A 21,786-nucleotide genomic window follows, 5' to 3' on the forward strand; every position below is an offset into this window, starting at 1 on the left:
GGTGGAGTTCTTCGAAAATGTGACTAAACACATTGACGACGGGAAGGCGGTAGATGTGGTTTATATGGATTTTAGCAAGGCGTTCGATAAGGTCCCCCATGCAAGGCTTCTAGAAAAAGTGAGAGGGCATGGGATCCAAGGGGCTGCTGCCCGGTGGATCCAGAACTGGCTTGCCCAAAGGAGGCAGAGAGTGGGTATAGATGGGTCTTTTTCTAAATGGAGGTCGGTCACCAGTGGTGTGCCCCAGGGATCTGTTCTGGGACCCTTGCTGTTTGTCATTTTCATAAATGACCTGGATGAGGAAGCGGAGGGATGGGTTGGTAAGTTTGCCGACGACACGAAGGTTGGTGAGGTTGTGGATAGTCTGGAGGGATGTCAGAAGTTACAGAGGGACATAGATAGGATGCAAGACTGGGTGGACAAGTGGCAGGTGGACTTCAACCCAGATAAATGCGTCGTGGTCCATTTTGGCAGGTCAAATGGGATGAAGGAGTACAATATAAAGGGAAAGACTCTTAGTACTGTAGAGGATCAGAAGGACCTTGGGGTCCGGGTCCATAGGACTCTAAAATCGGCCCCGCAGGTGGAGGAGGTGGTTAAGAAGGCGTATAGTGTGCTGGCCTTTATCAGTCGAGGGATTGAGTTTAGGAGTCCGGGGATAATGATGCAGCTATATAAGACCCTCGTCAGACCCCACTTGGAGTACTGTGCTCAGTTCTGGTCGCCTCACTATAGGAAGGATGTGGAAAAGATTGAAAGGGTGCAGAGGAGATTTATAAGGATGTTGCCTGGATTGAGTGGCATGCCCTATGAGGATAGGCTGAGGGAGCTCGGTCTTTTCTCCTTGGAGAGACGAAGGATGAGAGGAGACCTAATAGAGGTGTATAAGATGTTGAGAGGCATAGATTGGGTGGAGTCTCAGAGGCTTTTTCCCAGGGTGGAAATGTCTGCTACGAGAGGACACAGGTTTAAGGTGCTGGGGGGTAGGTACAGGGGAGATGTTAGGGGTAAGTTTTTCACAGAGGGTGGTGGGCGAGTGGAATCGGCTGCCGTCAGTGGTGGTGGAGGCGAACTCAGTAGGGTCTTTTAAGAGACTCCTGGATGAGTACATGGAGCTTAATAGGATGCAGGGTTATAGGTAGGTCTAGAAGGTAGGGATGTGTTCGGCACAACTTGTGGGCTGAAGGGCCTGTTCGTGCTGTAGTTTTTCTATGTTTCTAACACCTCAATCAGATCACCATTCAGTCTTGTTTGCTGGAGGGAATGCAGTTTGTGCTCTGAATTTAACCTTCTAAGCCTCTTGCATCTTGTAATCTTACGGTTTTTCCAGATAGTGTATGTAATGCTTAAGTTACTGGGGAAATTGATACTTTTGTTTTACCAGTTAAATCTTTGCATTATTCCTGCATCACAGTTTTGATTCTGCACGAGCATTCAACCCCCTTCTGATAATACTAGAGATTGGCGGTATTATGCTTCATAAACCTGTGGTAATCACCAGGACTGACATGTGTTCGTTGGGTGAAATATCAGCTGTATACTGTTTTCTCTCCCATTTAAATAAGGGTTTGGGATGTCTGCCAAAACGTGTGGAAAGGAGTGTGTGCTGCCAGTTTCATAATGAGCTGTCAGTGACTATGGGAAGATGTGTCAATCGAGTTCCAAACATTGAGCAGGTTAATGAAGAATCTTTATATATATCACCTTCCTCCAATTTAGATATTATAAAAATAATCTTTGCTCAATGGGAGATCATTTCATTTCAGTCTTTTTCCCACCTCTGCAAACGCTTGCCTTCTTGATTTATAGGAACCGGAATAGGCATTCAGTTATTTGAGCCTACTCCACCATCCACTTGGATATGCACCGAACGACACCTATCCATTTTGATTCCATCACTCTAAATACCTTGCTGAGCAAAATTCTGCTTGGCTCTCTGCTTCCAAATGGGAGCCTGCCAGGCCTGTAAGGAAGGCGATGGGAAGGGTAGGGTAGTCGATGCAGGCTCTGAGTGAGCAGTTCGGATGGAAAACCTGTCGCTTTGCAAACTGGCCCTACTGCCTGACACACGGCACTTGAGCTGGCAGCGTTCAGTCGCAGGACAGATAGGGTGACGGCCGGATTGATGTGATGTTGCAACTTGCTAGTTTAGCTTCCTCTTGACCATCAGCCAGGAAAGGTCCAGAAGGCCATTTACTGTAATTTTCAATTGTTATACTCATAAACCTTGTAGCCCCAGTCAGAGGAATACCCCCAGCTCAAAGGAGAGATCTAAAGTGACAGATCATCACAAAAGAGGAAAAAATACTGGGCTAAAACAAATAAAAGAGCTCTTTAGAGGAAGACTCCTCTTGATTATTTTTATGACGATGTTTAAATTCAGATGCTGCACTTCATCTTAAATTCCCTTCCTGGAGTCACATCTCTATTAAACTAAAGCTTCATCCAGAAAATTTAAGCCATCCACAATTAATTAGATTCCAAATCAAAGTGAACTTTAATAACTGGTCACAAACACAAATTTGCATAAAGCAGCATATAATTTACACAAATCAAATAAACAAAGGAAGGATAGTCGGTGAATAAAATTTCAAAGAATAACTAACACAGTAGCTATTTGGGTAACCTGCTGTGTTCTGAACTATAATATATTGATGTTAACACTGGTTCATAGGTCCTTTGGAATAATCAGTCCCTGCCTTCTCTGACATAGTTTGAAATGATAGGATTTTCCTTCTGTTCACATGTTTTCTTCAGGACAGCCTAAGGTTACCAGTCTCCATGGTTCTAGCTCCCTTGTCACTGTCGATGGAGCGTTATGATCAAGGAATGGGTAGGGCGATGTTTACTATACTTATACAAATTTTTCACTCATTCAGAGTAAAAGTACACGCTACAGTCATAGTGTAGAGAAACCATGTAAGCTTAAATTAGGTCAAACATGCTATCTGACAGGTGCATGTACAGCACAGTCGATACAGAGTATTTCAGGAACGTGCTCCTTCCTCAGCTCTGACTGACCTTGCAACAACAACACATTTAATGAAATAAATTCCTCATCTGGTGAGGAAATGTCACGAAGCATATTGTTGATTTGATACTATTCTGAATCTTTGAAAAGATGGTGAAAACAGAGGCAATACGAAAGCACTGTCACATAGCTTCAAAACATCTTGTAGTGTTGTGGGCATCATTAGTTTATGCTGCACATTTGGAACCTGACCCAAGTCTTTTGGATTAGTTCCAGTTAATAATGCTCGGCTGTTGTGTGCAGTCTATGCTAAGAGTGAGCTGACAGTAATGATGGTGCAGGACATAGCCCCGGGGACTAATCATTCTCATATTGTACTGTATTAAATACAGCTCCTGATTGGCACTATCCAGTTTACCTCGTCGTTGCGTGCACACACACATGTGCATACATATATGTATACACACACACACACACATTACCCTATGTTTGACAACAGTGGTATCCTTTGTAGCCGATATAGGTTGTAATCTTCTTAACAGCAAGCAGGCTATGGAACATGCTGTCTGACTGTGTTTAGATTTTTAAATACAGCTAAAATAAATTGTAACACAACTTTCATTGCCACTGTTTGATATGGATTCAAGCAAGGGACATTAATCACTGTGGGAGTCAGGAACAAATAACAAAAGTAACAATGATTAAACTCTCCAGGGAGCCATCTTGTTCCATCTCCATGCTCTCAGCCATTCGTTTATATTCCAAGGAGCTCGTCACACGTTGCCAGGTGTCTCCAAACATAAAACTGCAAACAAAAACCTTTCACAGTACAGTATGACAGCAGCAGTGAGTTGAGGGCTGACTTGTTTTCCTCTTTTCAGATAGCCACACTGCCGTTCCTGATTTTACTGCTGTGTTTCTATGTATGCTGACCATGCAATTCAATGTTCTTTCTGCAGATGGGACCTCCATCAGGAACAGACAAGGTGAAGAAGGGCGGATCCTACATGTGCCACAAGGTAAATTTTAAGCCTATTAAGCCACTGTTAAGTAGGAAAGAGAAGCCGGTCCCAAAGCCTTTGCAAAAAGAAAGTAGATTCTAATAATGTACAGTAGCTCAGTCAGCATCTAGAAGTGAAAGCCAAATTAATTTTGTTTTGTTTTCATTAATTCACGGGACAGGTGGTGACGCAGTGGTATTGTCACTGGACTAGTAATCCAGGGACCCAGGGTAATGCTCCAGTTCAAATCCCACCATGAGAGGTGAAGAAATTTGATTTGGATAAAATCTGGAATTCAAAAGTCTAATGATGACCACAAAACCATTGTCAATTGCTGTGAAAACCCATCGGCAGCAGAGTGGTTAGCACTGCTGCCTCACAGCGCCAGGGACCCCAGGTTCGATTCCTGGCTTGGGTCACTGTCTGTGTGGCGCTTGCACATTCTCCCTGTGTCTGCATGGGTTTCCTCCGGGTGCTCCCACAATCCATTGGGTGCATTGGCCATGCCAAATTCTCCCTCAGTGTACCCGAACAGGCTTCGGAGTGTGGCGACTAGGGGATTTTCACAGAAATTTCATTGCAGTGTTAATGTAAGCCTACTTGTGACTAATAAATAAAATAAGTACATTTTTTGTGTATTAAAAATTATCTGTCCTCTGGGGAAGGAAATCTGCTGTCCTTACCTACATGTGACTCCAGATCCACAGCAATGTGGTTGATTCTTAAATTTTCTATGAAATGGGGGGCAGTTAGGGATGGCCACAGCCAGCAATGCCCACGTCCCAGAAATTAATAAAAATTGTCACTGGCTTGGCCACCATTTATTGCCCATCCCTTATTGGTCTTGAGAAGACGGTGGTGAGCTGCTGCTTTGAGCCACTGCGATCCATGTGGTGTAGGTACACCCACAGTGCTGTTAGGGAGGGAGTTCCTGGATTTTGACCGAGCAACAATGAAGAAATGGTGATATAGTTCCAAGTCAGAATGTTGCATGGCTTGGAGGGGACCTTGGAGGTGATAGTGTTCCCATGCATCTGCTGCCCCTGTCCTTCTAGATGGGTAGCGGTCATAGGTCTGGGTCTCAGTGGTGGCAGGAGTGATTATTTAAAGTGGTGCTGATCAAATGGGCTGCTTTGCCCTGGATGGTGTCAAACTTAAGTGTTGTTGGAGTTAGGCTCATCCAGGCAAGTGGAGAGCATATTCCATCAGACTCCAAATGTGCACGTTGTAGATGATAGACAGACTTTAGGGAGTTAGGAGCTGAGTTTATGTGTTACAGAATCCCCAGTCATATAAATATTGTAGCCACGATATTTATATGACTGGTCCAGTTCAGTTTCTGATCAATGGGGACCCCCCAGGAGACCAGTGATGAGGGATTCAGTGATAGCATTGCCATTGAACATCATGGGGAGATGGTCAGATTCTCTTTTCTGGAGATGGTCATTGTCTGGCACTTATGAGGTTGGAATGTTACTTGCCACTTACCACTCAAGTCTGAATATTGTCCCAAGTTCTGCTGCATGAGGGCATGGACCTAGTTTCTGGGGAGATGAACATGGAACTGAACATTGTTCAATCGTCATTAGACTCAAAATGTTCACTCTGTTTCTCTCTCCACAGATGCTGCCAGACCTGCTGAGTTTTTCCAGCATTTTCTACTTTAATTTCAGATTTCCAGCATTGGCAGTATTTTGTTCTTTCATTTTGGAAGTGAAATTGGGAAACACTTCTACACACGAAGTGGTAGAAATTTGAAAGTCTCTCCCACAAATGGCAATGGATGCGAGATCAATTGAAAATTTAAAATCTCAGATCAAAAGACTTTTGTTAGCCAAAGATATTAAGGGATATAGAACCCCACACATGGCCATGTGGAGTTAGTTTGCACATCAGCCATGATCTCACTGAATGGTGACTGAACAGGCTAAATGGCCCACTCTTGTTCCTCTATTCCTTGCTGTAACAATGAGAAGGCTTGCCAAAACTATGAAGGACGAACTTGCTACAAATGGTTATCCAGTATGGAACCATCATATGCTGAAGGAAACTCTATGATTCTCACTCAGTCCTTCAAAATACGGAGTGGTGAGAAGGCAGGTACAGCCAGCAGTTAGGAAGCCAAATGGTATGTTGACTTCATTGCAAGAGGACTTGAGTACAGGAGCAAGGATATCTAGCTGCAGCTGTACAGGGCCTTGGTGAGATCACACCTGGAGTATTGTGTGCAGTTTAGTGGTCTTACTAAGAAAGGATATACTTGCCATAGACTGAGCACAGCAAAGGTTCACCAGACTGATTCCTGGGATGGCAGGATTGTCGAATGAGGACAGATTGGGTTGACTGGGCCTGTATTTACTTGAATTCAGAAGAATGAGAGAGGATCTCATTGAAACATACAAAATTCTGACAGGGCTGGACAGACTGGATGCAGGGACATTGTTTCCTCTGGCTGGGAAGTCTAGAACAAAGGGTCACAGTCTCAGGATATGGGTAGACCACTGAGGACTGAGATGAGGAGAAACTTCATGCAGAGGGCAATGAACGTGTGGAATTCTCTACCACAGAACACCATAGAGGCCAAGTCACTGAATATATAGATTTCTAAGGGGTATAGGGAGAGCGTGGGGGTATGGTGTTCAGATAGAGGATCAGCCATAATCATACTGAGTGGCAGATTACGTTTGAAGGGCCCAATGGCCTACTCCTGCTCCTATTTTCTATGTTTCTATTTCCCATTCCATCATTCGCTGATTAAGGTGGTCTCCAAATAGCCAGAATTTACAGAAGAAAGTCATCTGTCTCTGCCTTCATTTCATTTGAAGAGACGTGGGACTAGAACTGGGCGCAGAGGGAGAGATAGTTAAGGATATGGGTTGCTTTTCTTGGACGATTGAACTGTAAATTATCACCTTTCATTTGTGAACGAGCAGACATAAAACCATTTCACTGGAGTGTCTGATTCTGCTACAGCTCCCAACTGTGCAGCTGTTCAGCTGTTCTATAAATAGCGTTCATTAAAATCTGCTTCATTGTGGCAGAAGTGCTATTTTTCACACTTTTTATTTGTGATCACCCACAGCTCGCACAATTAGTTCAGTTGCAGTTTCTATCTGCTAAACAGTTCACTTTTCTGCCTCAGCTATTTTCCTACACTTGTTAGCTTCAGTCCTCACACACTGACCAGTTCACCGAATCTTCAATCCTCACACACTGACCAGTTCACCGAATCTTCAATCCTCACACACTGACCAGTTCACCGAATCTTCAATCCTCACACACTGACCAGTTCACCGAATCTTCAATCCTCACACACTGACCAGTTCACCGAATCTTCAATCCTCACACACTGACCAGTTCACCGAATCTTCAATCCTCACACACTGACCAGTTCACCGATTCTTCAATCCTCACACACTGACCAGTTCACCGACTCTTCAATCCCCACACACTGACCAGTTCACCGAATCTTCAATCCTCACACACTGACCAGTTCACCGAATCTTCAATCCTCACACACTGACCAGTTCACCGACTCTTCAATCCCCACACACTGACCAGTTCACCGACTCTTCAATCCTCACACTGACCAGTTCACCGACTCTTCAATCCTCACACACTGACCAGTTCACCGAATCTTCAATCCTCACACACTGACCAGTTCACCGAATCTTCAATCCTCACACACTGACCAGTTCACCGAATCTTCAATCCTCACACACTGACCAGTTCTCCGAATCTTCAATCCTCACACACTGACCAGTTCACCGAATCTTCAATCCTCACACACTGACCAGTTCACCGAATCTTCAATCCTCACACACTGACCAGTTCACCGATTCTTCAATCCTCACACACTGACCAGTTCACCGACTCTTCAATCCCCACACACTGACCAGTTCACCGAATCTTCAATCCTCACACACTGACCAGTTCACCGAATCTTCAATCCTCACACACTGACCAGTTCACCGACTCTTCAATCCTCACACACTGACCAGTTCACCGACTCTTCAATCCTCACACTGACCAGTTCACCGAATCTTCAATCCTCATACACTGACCAGTTCACCGAATCTTAATCCTCACACACTGACCAGTTCACCGAATCTTAATCCTCAGACACTGACCAGTTCACCGAATCTTCAATCCTCACACACTGACCAGTTCACCGAATCTTAATCCTCAGACACTGACCAGTTCACCGAATCTTCAATCCTCACACACTGACCAGTTCACCAAATCTTCAATCCTCACACACTGACCAGTTCACCGAATCTTAATCCTCTCAAACTGACCAGTTCACCGAATCTTCAATCCTCACACACTGACCAGTTCACTGACTCTTCAATCCTCACAGACTGACCAGTTCTCCGAATCTTCAATCCTCACACACTGACCAGTTCACCGAATCTTCAATCCTCACACTGACCAGTTCACCGAATCTTCAATCCTCACACACTGACCAGTTCACCGAATCTTCAATCCTCACACACTGACCATAGAACCGAATCTTCAATTCTCACACACTGACCAGTTCATGGCCTCTTCAATCCTCACACACTGACGAGTTCACTGACTCTTCAATCCTCTTTGAGTGCAGTTGATGTTATCTACATGGACTTTAGCAAGGCCTCTTTGACAAGGTACCGCATGGTAGGTTGTTGCATAAAGTTAAATCTTACGGAATGCAGGGTGAGGTATCTAAATGGATACAAAATTGGCTTCTTAACAGAAGCTAGAGGGTGGTTGTAGAGAGTTGTTTTTCAAACTGGAGGCCTGTGACCAGCGGTGTGCTTCAGGGATCAGTGCTGGGCCCACTGTTATTTGTTATTTATATTAATGATTTGGATGAGAATATAGGGGGCATGGTTAGTAAGTTTGCAGATGACACCAAGATTGGTGGCATAGTGGACAGTGAAGAAAGTTATCTCCAATTGCAACGGGTTCTTGATCAATTGGGCCAGTGGGCTGACAAATGGCAGATGGAGTTTAATTTGGACAAATGAGAGGTGATGCTTTTTGGTAGATTGAACCAGGGCAGGACTTACTCAGTTAATGGTGGGGTGTTGGGGAGAGTTACAGAACAAAGAGATCTAGGGGTACATGTTCATAGCTCCTTGAAAGTGGAGTCACAGGTGGACAGAGTGGTGAAGAAGGCATTTGGCATGCTTGGTTTCATCGGTCAGAACATTGAATACAGGAGTTGGGACGTCTTGTTGAAGTTGTACAAGACATTGGTAAGGCCACACTTGGAATACTGTGTGCAATTCTGGTCACGCTATTATAGAAAGGATATTATTAAACTAGAAAGAGTGCAGAAAAGATTTACTAGGATGCTACCGGGACTTGATGGATTGAGTTATAAGGAGAGACTGAATAGGTTGGGACTTTTTTCTCTGGAGCGTAGGAAGCTGAGGGGTGATCTTATAGAGGTCTATAAAATAATGAGGGGCATAGACAAGGTAGATGGTCAATATTTTTTCCCAAAGGTAGGGGAGTCTAAAACTAGAGGACATAGGTTTAAGGTGAGAGGGGAGAGATACAAAAGTGTCCAGAGTGGCAACTTTTTCACACAGAGGGTGGTGAGTGTCTGGACAAGCTGCCAGAAGTAGTAGTAGAAGCGGGTACAATTTTATCTTTTAAAAAGCATTTAGATAGTTCCATGGGTACGATGGGTATAGAGGGATATGGGCCAAATGTGGGCAATTGGGATTAGTTTAAGGGTTTAAAAAAAATGGGCGGCATGAACAAGTTGGGCTGAAGGGCCTGTTTCCATGTTGTAAACCTCTATGACTCTATGACTCTCACACTGACTCTTCAATTCTCACACACTGACCAGTACACAATCTTCAATCCTCACACACTGACCAGTTATTCAAATTTTCAGTTAATTGTTTACCCACACGCTTTTCTCCTTCAATGTTGAATATTTGAAGAATTCCCTCATGAGTTCAGTAACATTTTCATTTTGACAGAGTAAAATACACCATGTACATTGACATAAATGATAACTGTTTCAGTTCAAATATCAATTGCTGCATATTTTGTTTTGCAACCATATCTCTATTATTCTGTGCAATAAAATGTCATAATTAAATGAAATACACAATTATAATAAGGTTTTGGACGAGGCAAAGGGGATTGAATAGTGTGCATTTCTAAGCCTATATGCAGATTGCGTGACTGCCATTTGAGGGCTAATTAAATACAAATATTTATGTAAAGATATCAAAAGGTTGACTACTTTGATCCACCAATAACTTTGGATTGTAACTGAAATCAGAGAATGTAGCAATCTTGTTTGGATATCTCAACTGATGATAAAGTTAATTACATTGGCTCGGAAGAAGGGAGGGATCAAACCAGAGAGGAAATAAATTATTTTGTGCAGTCTGTGTATCTTGCTCTAAAAAGGCTTGGACTCAGTGCAAGTTTAACTGTTATATTCAGAAAATGGACACTTTTAACAAAACTGTATGTGGGAGAAATATATTCACAATATGTACTTCTTAGTGAGACAAGCTTTTAAATTCCTGTCAGCCCAATTTTAAATTGTGTGGATCTGGTTTATGATGCAGCCTTCAGCTAGGCTACAAATTCTGCTGTAATGTCAAGAGGAGAGCAGGTCCTTACAGGGTTCTGATTCACTTCAGGCCACCTTCTTGTCCTTGTCCGGTCCACAGCACTGACAGGGATAGCCTGCCCATCCTATCTCCAGGCACTAGGTAGTGTTGGCATGCAGCCTTTTGGTGACTGGGCCCTGTAGCTCGTGCACATCTGGAAACTGGCAATAATGGAGCAGCTGAGGAAGGAGTGTGGGGCACAGTTCACCACCTCACTGGTCCTCAACGAGGAGTGAGGCGGAGCGTAATGAGAGCAGAAAAATCTCCACTAAAATGAATAAAAACAAAGCAGATGCTGGACAACAGAGTGAGCAGTCTTTAAACATGGAAAAGCCAAGAGGAAATAAATATCAGTTAGCTGTCAGTGTAGTTAATGCACATTTCATTTCTTGCTGAAAGTAATAGTCAGCCACATGATCAAACATACATATAACTAATGATAGATTTTTTTTCTTGTCTTCCCCCACCAATCACGTGGTGATAACATGTGATGCTCATTAAATGAAATGCATACCTGTAGCTATAATCTATTAGAGTCAGGTAATGGCATTTTGTTTGTGTGTGCTACCCATGTCTAAGCTAAACCAGAACAAATTGCCTCTTCAGATTCAATTGAATTAAAACATTTAAAATAATTGATATTTTATCAAAGGATACAATTTAGATTGTAATTGAGATCAGTCTTATTTGCATAATTCTGAGACAAAGGGACAAGACCACAAGGTAATCATGGATAAGGAAGGCCATTTGAACACTTTAGTTCTTCTATCCAGATTGACTTTGATGTCCCTCCACTTTACATTGTCTAATTGATTCCTGGTTTTTCCACTCTCTGCTACTCTAACTAGAGACCATGTAGCTATTGATCACTATGATTGTATCAAAGAAGAGCATGGGTATGCTCGTGGTTATTTATCTTTTAACCTACACCTCTCAATCTAGTTATTATTTAATTGCCATTTATGGGAGCTTGCTATGAACAAATTTCATTAAGGCAGTGACTAGATTTGTAAAGAACTGAATTGGCCTGTAAAATGATTTGCAGGATGACCAACACAGGAAAGGTAATAAGGCAATGGAGTGGGGAGGTGGATTTGGTGTTGGCTAGACCAGAGTAGGGGATTGCTTGATAATCATTTGTTCAATAAAAGAATAAAGTTCCATACTCATGGCATCCTTGAAGAATCTGTAGCCTTTTTACTGCAATTGTAGAGGCTGCATTCTAAATGGTAACGTACATCATTTCCATGCTGTAGAGTTGAGGCAACAAAGATGCCGTACTTCAAAGAAGACTTCCTGTCTGGGGAAATTGGAAATCACCCAACTACAAACTTGGCCCTTCACAACATTCCAAATATATGATAGTTACAGGCTGCTGCCTTGAGGCTCTGTGCCCTGCTCCCTTAGTGCTCGACAAAGTGCTCCCTCAGTGTCCTGCTCCCTCAACATGCTGCGCTCTGCTCCCTCAGTGCTCTGTGTGTTGTCCCCTTAGTGGTCCGCACGTTGCTCGTTTCGCGCATTACACCCTTGGTGCTCCACGCGCTGCTCAACATTTTGCCCATAACCGTTTATAATACAAACAGGCCAATGAGATGTTCTTTCCTCGAGCTCGGGCCTTGATGAGATATCTTATGTCAATGGCCGAACTGCGCTAGGGAAACGCGTGCACAGTGTGCATGCCCAAATACCAAAGGTTAAGGGCAGTGTCAAGAAGCAATGCTGCAGCAGTCTCCCAGTTGTTGCCAGAGAGATACAGGACTAATGGTGTCCCAGTGAGCAGCAAACAGGGCACAGAATCCGATAAAATATGGGATGGTTGGTCATTCCAGTGCATTGAGATATCCTGAGGTTTTCAAAGGCATGAAATAAATTCAAACTTTTTATTATACTAATTTATGGGATGTGGGCATAATGCTAGACCAGCATTTATTGCCCATCCCTAGTTGCCCTTGAGAAGGTGGTGATTGCCCTGATTTGATTTGTGGGGAAGCAACAAATTAAGCACATACCATACTTGCTCTAAAATCTTCACTTCCCATTGCCCAAAATTTGTACTTCTAAAATACCGATTCGCTGGTCCCTGATCTGCCCAAGAGGTAGAAATAAAAATGAAGAAATTTGATTCTAAGGAATGAAGTGGGTCATGTGTCAGTAGGGAAACATACGTTGGACAGTGATCATGCTATCATAAGGTTTGGGCTAGCCACGGAAAAGAATAAAGTGCAACCCAGAATAAAGTAAGTTAGTTATGAAAGGACAATTTCAATGATGTGAGAATAGATCTGGCCCTGGTAAATTGGAATCAAAGATTGGTAGACAAAATTGCAATTCAATAATAGACTGCCTTTAAAGAGGTGATATTTTGGGTAAAGGCGAGGTACATTCCCACATGGGGGAAAGGTAGAACAAGCCAACCAGAGCTCCTTGGATGATAGATAGAGAGTAAGATCAAGAGAAAAATGTTGTGTATGTCAGATTGCTAATACAAGTAAGAGCCAGACTAAATATAGAAAGTTCAGACTGGAAGTGAATTAAGAGCAGCAAAGAGAGAGTATTCGAAGAAAGCAGCAGCCAACATAAAAAGGAATCCAAAAGTTTTCTATAGGCATATAAATAGGAAATGGATGGTAAAAGGATGAGTAGGACCAAAAAGGGCATTTACGCATTAGAGACCGACGGCATGGCTGAGGTATTAAATGACTATTTTGCATCTTTCTTTACCAAGCAAGAAGATGCTGCCACAGTTGTAATGAATGAGAGGTCGTTGAGGCACTGAAAGTCGATGAAGGGGAGGTATTAGGAAGGCTAGCTGTGTTGCAAAAGTTATAACCTTGTTCAAAATTAATAGTGACTTGGCCAAGTGCAAATTAATTAAGGAAAGCCAACAAAGACTTGTTAAGGGCGGTACGGTAGCACAGTGGTTAGCACTGCTGCTTCACAGCTCCAGGGACCTGGGTCGATTTCCGGCTTGGGTCACTGTCTGTGTGGAGTTTGCACATTCTCCTCGTGTCTGCGTGGGTTTCCTCCGGGTGCTCCGGTTTCCTCCCACAGTCCAAAGATGTGCGGGTTAGGTTGATTGGCCATGCTAAAATTGCCCCTTGGTGTCCTGAGATGCGTAGGTTAGAGGGATTAGTGGGTAAAATATGTAGGGATATGGGGGTAGGGCCTGGGTGGGATTGTGGTCGGTGCAGACTCGATGGGCCGAATGGCCTCTTGCTGTACTGTAGGGCTTCTATGATTTCTATGAAAAGAGGCTGTAGGGATAAACCCAACAGGCCAGTCAGCTTAACCTCGGTAGTGGGAAGGATTTTAGAAATGATAATCCGGAACAAAATTAATAGTGACTTGGCCAAGTGCAAATTAATTGAGGAAAGCCAACAAAGACTTGTTAAGGGCAAATCATTGGCACTAATTTGACTGAGCTTTTCAATGAAGTAACAGAGAGGTTGGCTGAGGGCAATATGGTTTGTTGATATGGTGTGCATGAACTTCCAAAAGGCGTTTGTTAACGTGCCACATAACCAGCTTGTCAGCAAAGTCGAAACCCATGGAATAAAAGAGACAGTGGTAGCATGGATATGAAGTTGGCTAAAAGCAGGAAAAACAGTAGTGGCGAATAGTTCCTTTTTTGGAATGGAACACGCTATATAGAGACCTTTCCCATGGATCAGTATCAAGGCCACACCCTTGTAGATCAATATTAATGACCTAGACGGGTGTGCAGGGCACAATTTCAAAATTTGCAGGTGACACAAACCATGGAAGTATTGCAAACTGTGAGGATAGTGATAGACTTCAAGAGGACATAGACTGGTGGAATGGACAAACAGGTGGCAGATGAAATTTATCGAGATGTGTGAAGTGATACATTTTGGTAGGAAGAATGAAGAAAGACCAAGTTGCAAGAGCAGAAAGATCTGGGGGTACATGTGCACAAATATTGAAGGTAGCAGGGCAAGTTGGAAATGCAATTAATAAGGCATATGGGATCCTGAGCTTTATAAATAAGAGGCATAGAGTACAAAGTAAGGACATTATGGTGAATCATTATAAAATACTGGTTAGGCCTCAACTGGAGTATACTGGGCACTGTACTTTAGGAAGGATGTGAAGACATTAGAGAGGTTCCAGGAGGAACTTCAGTTATGTAGATGGTTTGGAGAAGCTGGGCTGTTATCTATCCTTAGAGAGGCGAACGTTAGTTTCATGAGAGGTCTGAGCAGAATCAGAGACTTTAAACAGAGTCATGTTTAAAATGTGAAGTTTCTTCACTGTCGCTGGGTCAAAATCCTGGAACTCCTTTCCTCGCAGCACTGTGAATATTCCTACAACACATGGACTGCGGGGGTTCAAGGAGGTAGCTCACCACTACCTTTTTGAGGGTAATTAGGGATAGGTAATAAATGCTGGTCGAGTCAGCGATGCCCATAGCCCATGAATGAATATAAAAAGTTGATTGGCAATAGAACCAGAAGCACACGAGGAAATGCTTTTTCATGCAGCAACTAGTTAGGATCTGGAATGCACTACCCGAGTGTAATGGAGGCAGATTCAATTCTGGGTTTTGAAAGGGAATTGGATAGTTATGTGAAGAGAAAAAAATTGCAAGGCTGCAAGTAACGGGCAGGGGTGTGGGACCAACTGAACCAGCACTGACATGATGGTCTCCTGTGTAACCATACTGTGAGGACATTGCAATAAGACGGAGAGAGTTCAGAAGTCTACCCTCAGCAATCGGGAAAACTGCTTTAGTTTCATTTTGAGAAAAATAGGTTCTTGCCAGATTGCTGCGATTTTGGTGATTAAAATGAAAGCAACCAATGAGTACAGCAGTTGGTGCAAGGAGGACGCAGAAGGCACTGGTCTCGCCTCATTAGTATCAGCTGGTTTTCCAGTTTATTTAAACTCCTTCCACCCTGAAATATATGTGGTTTACAAAACTCAGATTAAAGGTCAAAAGTGCTTAAAACTCAGAAAGGTGTATATATTGTCACAATACAGAATGCCCTGCTGCCTAGGTCCAAGCAAAGTTCAAGTACTTCCTCCACTATAATTACCTTGTCCCAAAACTCCTCCAACTCTCTCCACCTTCAAAGCTTACCTTTTGGCCAAACTTCGAGTTATTTGTTCTAACATTCCATTAGTGTCAGTGTCAAATGTTGTTTGATAATGCTCCTGTGAAGTGCCTTCCACTGTTTCACTACTTTAAAAGTGCTGTATGAACACAAACTGATTTTGTCTTTCGGTTTTGAAACCGTCAATAGCACAATTCTGGTAACGGTTACCCAGATGAGAATTGATGGGTTAAACTGTTTTCTTTCATGAATGTTCAGGGTTATGTTCCTGTGAGGTACGCCCTCACTATGGGTTTCTCCTATTCTTGACTTAATTAATGCCATAACGTTTGTACAGAAAAGATTCACGTTCACATGCTGATCATGCAATAACACGTTGCAGAGCTGCACATTTTGTGGTATTTTTATCTGCGAGATGAGGGGACATGTGGATGACACCTGCTCCTATTTCTTTTGTGGACAGCATCACCTAGTACCAGAAGTGAAGTCTTGAGGTCCAAATGTTCACATCGCCAGTACGCCCAAGAAACCTCAGATAGAGTGGAGGCACAATGTAAATGATGCGCTATCAATAAGGCGAAAGACTACCGGTGTGCCAATACAAGTGTAGGCTTTTATTCACAACAGAATCAGGAGCAGATCCCAACAAATAACCGACCTGGACTGAACAAGGGGGAGGAGACAGCCACCTTTATACTAGGTGCCGAGGGGAGGAACCAAACCGGAGGGGGATGAGTCCAGGTATGACAAACACACACAACGGTGGTCCAAATAGGACAAAGGCACAACTGAGGTCCACCACAGTAAATAACTCAAAGTCCCATACTAGATAAGACACTGGGAGTATGATATGTAGTTGTTGAGTGTTGCGTGCATTCAACAACGCATAATGTTCTTGCACACAATGGATGGAAGTTAATGCCCTCCCCCATGTCAAGTTTGGTGGCGGATGGGGATTGCCCCCACCTCTGCCCCGATTTAAGTCCATTGAGGTCTGTAGAAGTCTTTTAATTTGCTTTAAATATATATTTGTTTTCAAAATTTAGAAAATGTATTTTTTTATTTCATGGGATGAGAGTGTTGCTGGCAAGGCCTGCATTTGTTGCCCATCTTTCAATGCCCTTGAACTGAGTGGCTTGCTACGCAATTTCAGAGGGCAGTTAAAGGTCAGGCACAGTGCTATGGGCCTGGAGTTGCATGTGGTCCAGACCAGGTGAGAGCAGCAGATTTCCTTCCCTAAAGGATATTAGTAAATCAGATTTTATTAATTGAACTTAAATTCCACCAGTTGCCATGGTGAGATCCTGAAGCCATGCCCCCAGAGGGTTACCTTGGGCCTCTGGATTACTAGTTTGGGTGACATTACTGCTATGCCACTCTCTCCCTGCCCCCACCAAATAAAAAGCTAGTAATAGTAATGGTGACCATATAACTACTGGACCGTTGTAAAAACCCATCTCATTCATTGAACTCCTTTGGGAGCGTAAATTTGCTATCCTTGCCCAGTCTGACTTTTATGTAACTCCAGACTGAGAGCAATGAGAGTTAACTGCCTGCTGAACTGGCCTAACAAGCCATACAGTTGTCATGTAGACAGTTTACCAGCGCCATCAGAAGGGCAATTATTGATTGGCAATAAATGCTGGCCTTGCCAGTGACGCCCACCCCCCATGAATGAATTTAAAAATTGGCCCAGTCCAAGAACTTGATTGCATAATTTAAATGATAACTCGAGGTCTCAAGCTTTGAAATTCCCTCCATAAGCCTCTTCTGCCTTTCTTTATTTAAAATGCCTCTTAAAACCTATCTCTGACCAAGCTTTTGGCCACAGGCTGTAATATCACCATGTGGCATGGTGCCAGATTTTACTTTAAAGCAATCTTGTGAAGGTTTGAACATTTTCATTCCAGCATCTATATGGAGTGGACATGAAAGATCCCAAGGCACTATTTCAAAGAGCAGGGGTGATCATCTATGTTCTGGCCAACATTTATCCCTCAGACAACATGACTGAAACAAATTATCTGGTTATTATCTCTTGCTGTTTGACAGAGCTTGCTGTGTACAAAATTGGCTGCCGTGTTTCCCTCATTATAACAATGGCTAAACTTCAGAAGTCCTCATTGGCCGTAAAGTGATTTGGGATGTCCTTTTTAAATGCTAGTTCCTCCTTCATTCACCCTGTGCACTAAAACAGAAAGCAATAGCATCGCCAAACCAGCTCCTACCTATAGTATTATCTGAAGACTTTAACTATTTTGCTTTGAGGTCACTTTAAAAAAAAAATAGAAAGCGGGCCAGATTTAAACAATTGCATGTTTAAATCCAAGTGGATTATTTATTTTTCAATCTACGAATCTAGCACCATTGCTGGGAATTGGATGTCTTATTAGCACAGGAAGTCATTTTCCAGCAGTCACCTTGATGCTGTTAAGGGTACAATGAAATATGCTGCTATTGACTTTGTACTTTGACCAAAAACCCAAGTTTGTTTTTATTTTAAATGTACCACGGCCGTCCAGTTTTAGATAGAGGAAGTCTATTTCGGGCCTTAATATGATAAGGGTTTGAGTAGGAAAAACTGACAGGAAACCAAATGTCAGCTCTGAGAAAGAGACATGGTTGCTAGGTAATGCTTCTATACTCAACTGTTTAAATTAGATTTAAAACAGTTGGTCACTTGGATTCTTTCCATTACCTTTCTGTCTTCTGACATTAGCCAGCCTTTTGCTTGCCTACAGCTGGTTAGCTATGGATGACAGTAATTTATTTTGGCTATAGTTGGTGAAAGTAAGAAAATATTATGGTCTTCATTTATGTAGGTCAGTTCAAGACTGGAAAGGGAAACATTTTCTTATACCATGTTAGCTATAAATAAAGTGTTAAATAAAAAGGTGCGAAACCCTTGTTCTAAAAACAGCCATGGGTTTGCATTTTTGGAGGCAAGAATGGGATGTAACCCTTTAAGGACCACAGTCCTAGAGGTTGGTTAGCACTGCTGCCTCACAGCGCCAGGGACCCGGGTTCAGTTCCGGCCTCGGGTCACTGTCTGTGGAGTTTGCACATTCTCCCCGTGTCTCTGTGGGTTTCCTCCGGGTGCTCTGGTTTCTTCCCACAGTCCAAAGATGTGCGGGTTAGGTGGATTGGCCATGCTTAAATTGACCCTAGTGTCAGGGGATTAGCAGGGTAAATATGTGGGGTTACGGGAATAGGGCCTGGGTGGGATTGTGGTCGGTGCAGACTCGCTGGGCCAAATGGACTCCCTCTGTACTGTAGGAATTCTATGATTCTATGGGTCAGAAATCTCAATAGTCTTCTCCGAGTTGAAGTATGCATTCAGAGGAATATCTGAGAGGGTTCTCTTGCCATGTTTGTTGGTATTTCTGGGGGCTGAACTTTGACTCATTTGAAACAGGTGCTTAATTAATCTATTATTTTTTAAAATATAAATATGACAATAGATTGTAAATTTCTCTCTTCCCCAATTTATTTTTCCTTTTACAATTACCACTTTGATACCCCCTGTCAAAATATAACTAATGGCCTGTTGGGGACCATCCATTGATTATGCCAACTGTAAGACATTCCCTATGCACATCTGGTTTGCACATTGCACATCCAGTTGCGGGCACACACAGGGGAGAGAGGGATAAAGGCATGGTGGCACAGTGGTTAGCATTGCTGCCTCACAGCACCAGGGACCCAGGTTCAATTCCAGCCTCGGGTGGCTGCCTGTGTGGAGTTTGCACATTCTCTCCGTGTCTGCGTGGGTTTCCTCCAGGTACTCTGGTTTCCTCCCACACACCAAAGATGTGCAGGTTAGGTTGATTGGCCAGGCTAAATTGTCCCTTAGCGTCAGGGGGATAAGCAAGGGAAATACGTGAATAGGGTCTGGGTGGGATTGTTGTCGGTGCAGGTTTGATGGGCCAAATTGCCTCCTTCTGTACTGTAGGGATTCTATGATTCTAAAGCAGTTATGAACGAAACATCTTTGCAAATAAAATGAAGAGGAGGAACGGGTAATTTGTAGAAAATGCGCTACCTCGATTAAATTGTTATATTTCTATGTATAAAATTAAAGTTGTCAGATGATATTTTGTGTGTACTTTAATTGAATTTGGAATCAGTTGTGCTCTGAACACTGATAATTAGCCAAAGAATTATTATTTCAAAAAACAAATCAATCTTAATTCTGGAAGGCTTACTATATGGATAGAATTATACTATTGGCCGAGGGTTTATAACACACCCAACTTGAGCATTCTTAATACTCTCCTGTTGTACAGGGAGCATTGGAAAAGGAGAAGACCATTCTGCCAGAGGGCCAGTACAAGGACGTGACCACAGTCAGCAGAGGACATTTTTCCTGATGTGTGATGTCCAGTTCATTGTAAAATTACTGTTGCATTTTACCCTAAGTGTTTGCAACGCTGCTGGAATACAGGAACAGACACTGTCATTTGCCTCCTCATGTTCTGTTACATCATGCCTGATCTGTGTCTTAATTTCACCTTCCTGCCTTGATTCCACATCCCTTAATACCTCTGCAAAACAAAAATCTATCCATCCTGGTTTTCAAATTTTCAATTTGATCCCTGGCTGTAACAGTTTTCTTGGGGAGGGGGTTCCAGCTTTCCCCTACCCTATTACTGTAATGAGACAAACAATATTACATACAGCAGTTATTGGACTATAAGTGAGAATGGGTTTAATTCTCCAGTACTTCTCCCTCACTACCTCTGATTTGCAGGCATATGAAAACCGATTACATAAACTAACCAGTGAGGGGTGATCTGATCGAGGCATTTAAAATGTTGGATGAATTTGATATGGAGTCGATATTCTGGAATCCAGAATAAAGGAGCATAATCTTAAAATTAAAACAAGACCATGAGGAGGGAATTCAGCATGGACTTTTTGACACATTTCGCAGCAGAAATGTGGAATTCTCTGCCTCCAGCAGGCTGCCGATGCTGGGTCAATCGAAGCATTCAAGACTGAGATTAGTGTATTTTTACTGGACAACATATCAAGAGATATAGAGCAAAGATTGGCAAATAAAGTTCAGGTATTATTCAGCCATGATCAACTCTTTTTTTAAAAATTCTTTCATGGGATGTGAGCATCGCTGGCAAGGCCAGTATTTGTTACCCATTCCTATTTGTGCCTGAACTTGTGTGGCTTGCTGGGGCCATTTCAGAAGGACTGTTTCAACTACAATGCTGTAGGTTTGGAGTCACATGTAGGCCAGACCAGCTAAGAAGGCAAGATTTCCTTCTCTGTAGGGCATTAGTGAACCAGTTTTTACAACAATTGATAGTTTCATGGTCACCAATACTGAGCCTAGTTTTATCTTCCATTTTGTTTTAAATAATTGGATTTGATATTTGGTGGGATTTGAGCTGATGCCCCCTAGACCTCTGGATTACTATGCTACCTGAAAGTAATGAGCCGAATAACAGGGCAAGTTTGAGGAGCAGAATCATTTTCATTCCTAACAAATAGTAGCCCAGAATTGCTCTTTTAATGGAAAGTGGGAGAATGCCTGTCTGTTTCTGTGATCAGACATTATACTAAAATTATATTCTCATAAGTCACTTGTTTCACCTCAACAATCACAATTTTCTAGCTTGGCATTTCATAAATAGCACAGTTTTAACGATGGTGCAGGAACAGAAAGATGTGCATATTCACTTACAAGTATCTTCCTACGTTGATAAAGCCATTTAAAAAATGTTCTATGTGAGATCCTTTACTTTATAATTAGAGGCACGGGACAGAGTTTTAATTGCTATGGGCTCGTGTTTGCAGGGAATTAAAACCCAAAAAACTGACACTAGGTCAGGCAGGTGACATGATCCTGCCCACCTCCGGGTTTAACCTCAGTGGATTGGCAGGTGAATGGGAGATGCCCATGGAACTGTCGGATAATTCATTTTAATACAGAACTCCCAAATTAACAGAGGATTTAACCCAGTGTTCTGGCTTTAACAAACAGTGCACAGGCTTCCTTATGATAAACCAGGCTAGAGCACAATGCTGCAGTGAAACTGACAGGCCAGAAAGCCTTCAAAGAGTGAAAGTGGATATCTGCAGTCCTGCCAAGGTGAGAA

General features: G+C 42.7%; 1 protein-coding gene across 1 annotated transcript in view; it reads left to right on the top strand.

Annotated features, from left to right (window-relative positions):
• LOC144491510 (formylglycine-generating enzyme-like) overlaps positions 1-21,786 on the top strand; it is a 122,389-nt gene that overhangs the window by 97,149 nt on the left and 3,454 nt on the right. Inside the window, exon 8 of the mRNA XM_078209413.1 lies at positions 3,931-3,990. Coding sequence (XP_078065539.1) covers positions 3,931-3,990 — 60 coding nt within the window. The remainder of the gene's footprint in view (positions 1-3,930; positions 3,991-21,786) is intronic.

The sequence above is a fragment of the Mustelus asterias genome, chromosome 3, assembly GCF_964213995.1.
Source record: "Mustelus asterias chromosome 3, sMusAst1.hap1.1, whole genome shotgun sequence".
Taxonomy (NCBI): domain Eukaryota; kingdom Metazoa; phylum Chordata; class Chondrichthyes; order Carcharhiniformes; family Triakidae; genus Mustelus; species Mustelus asterias.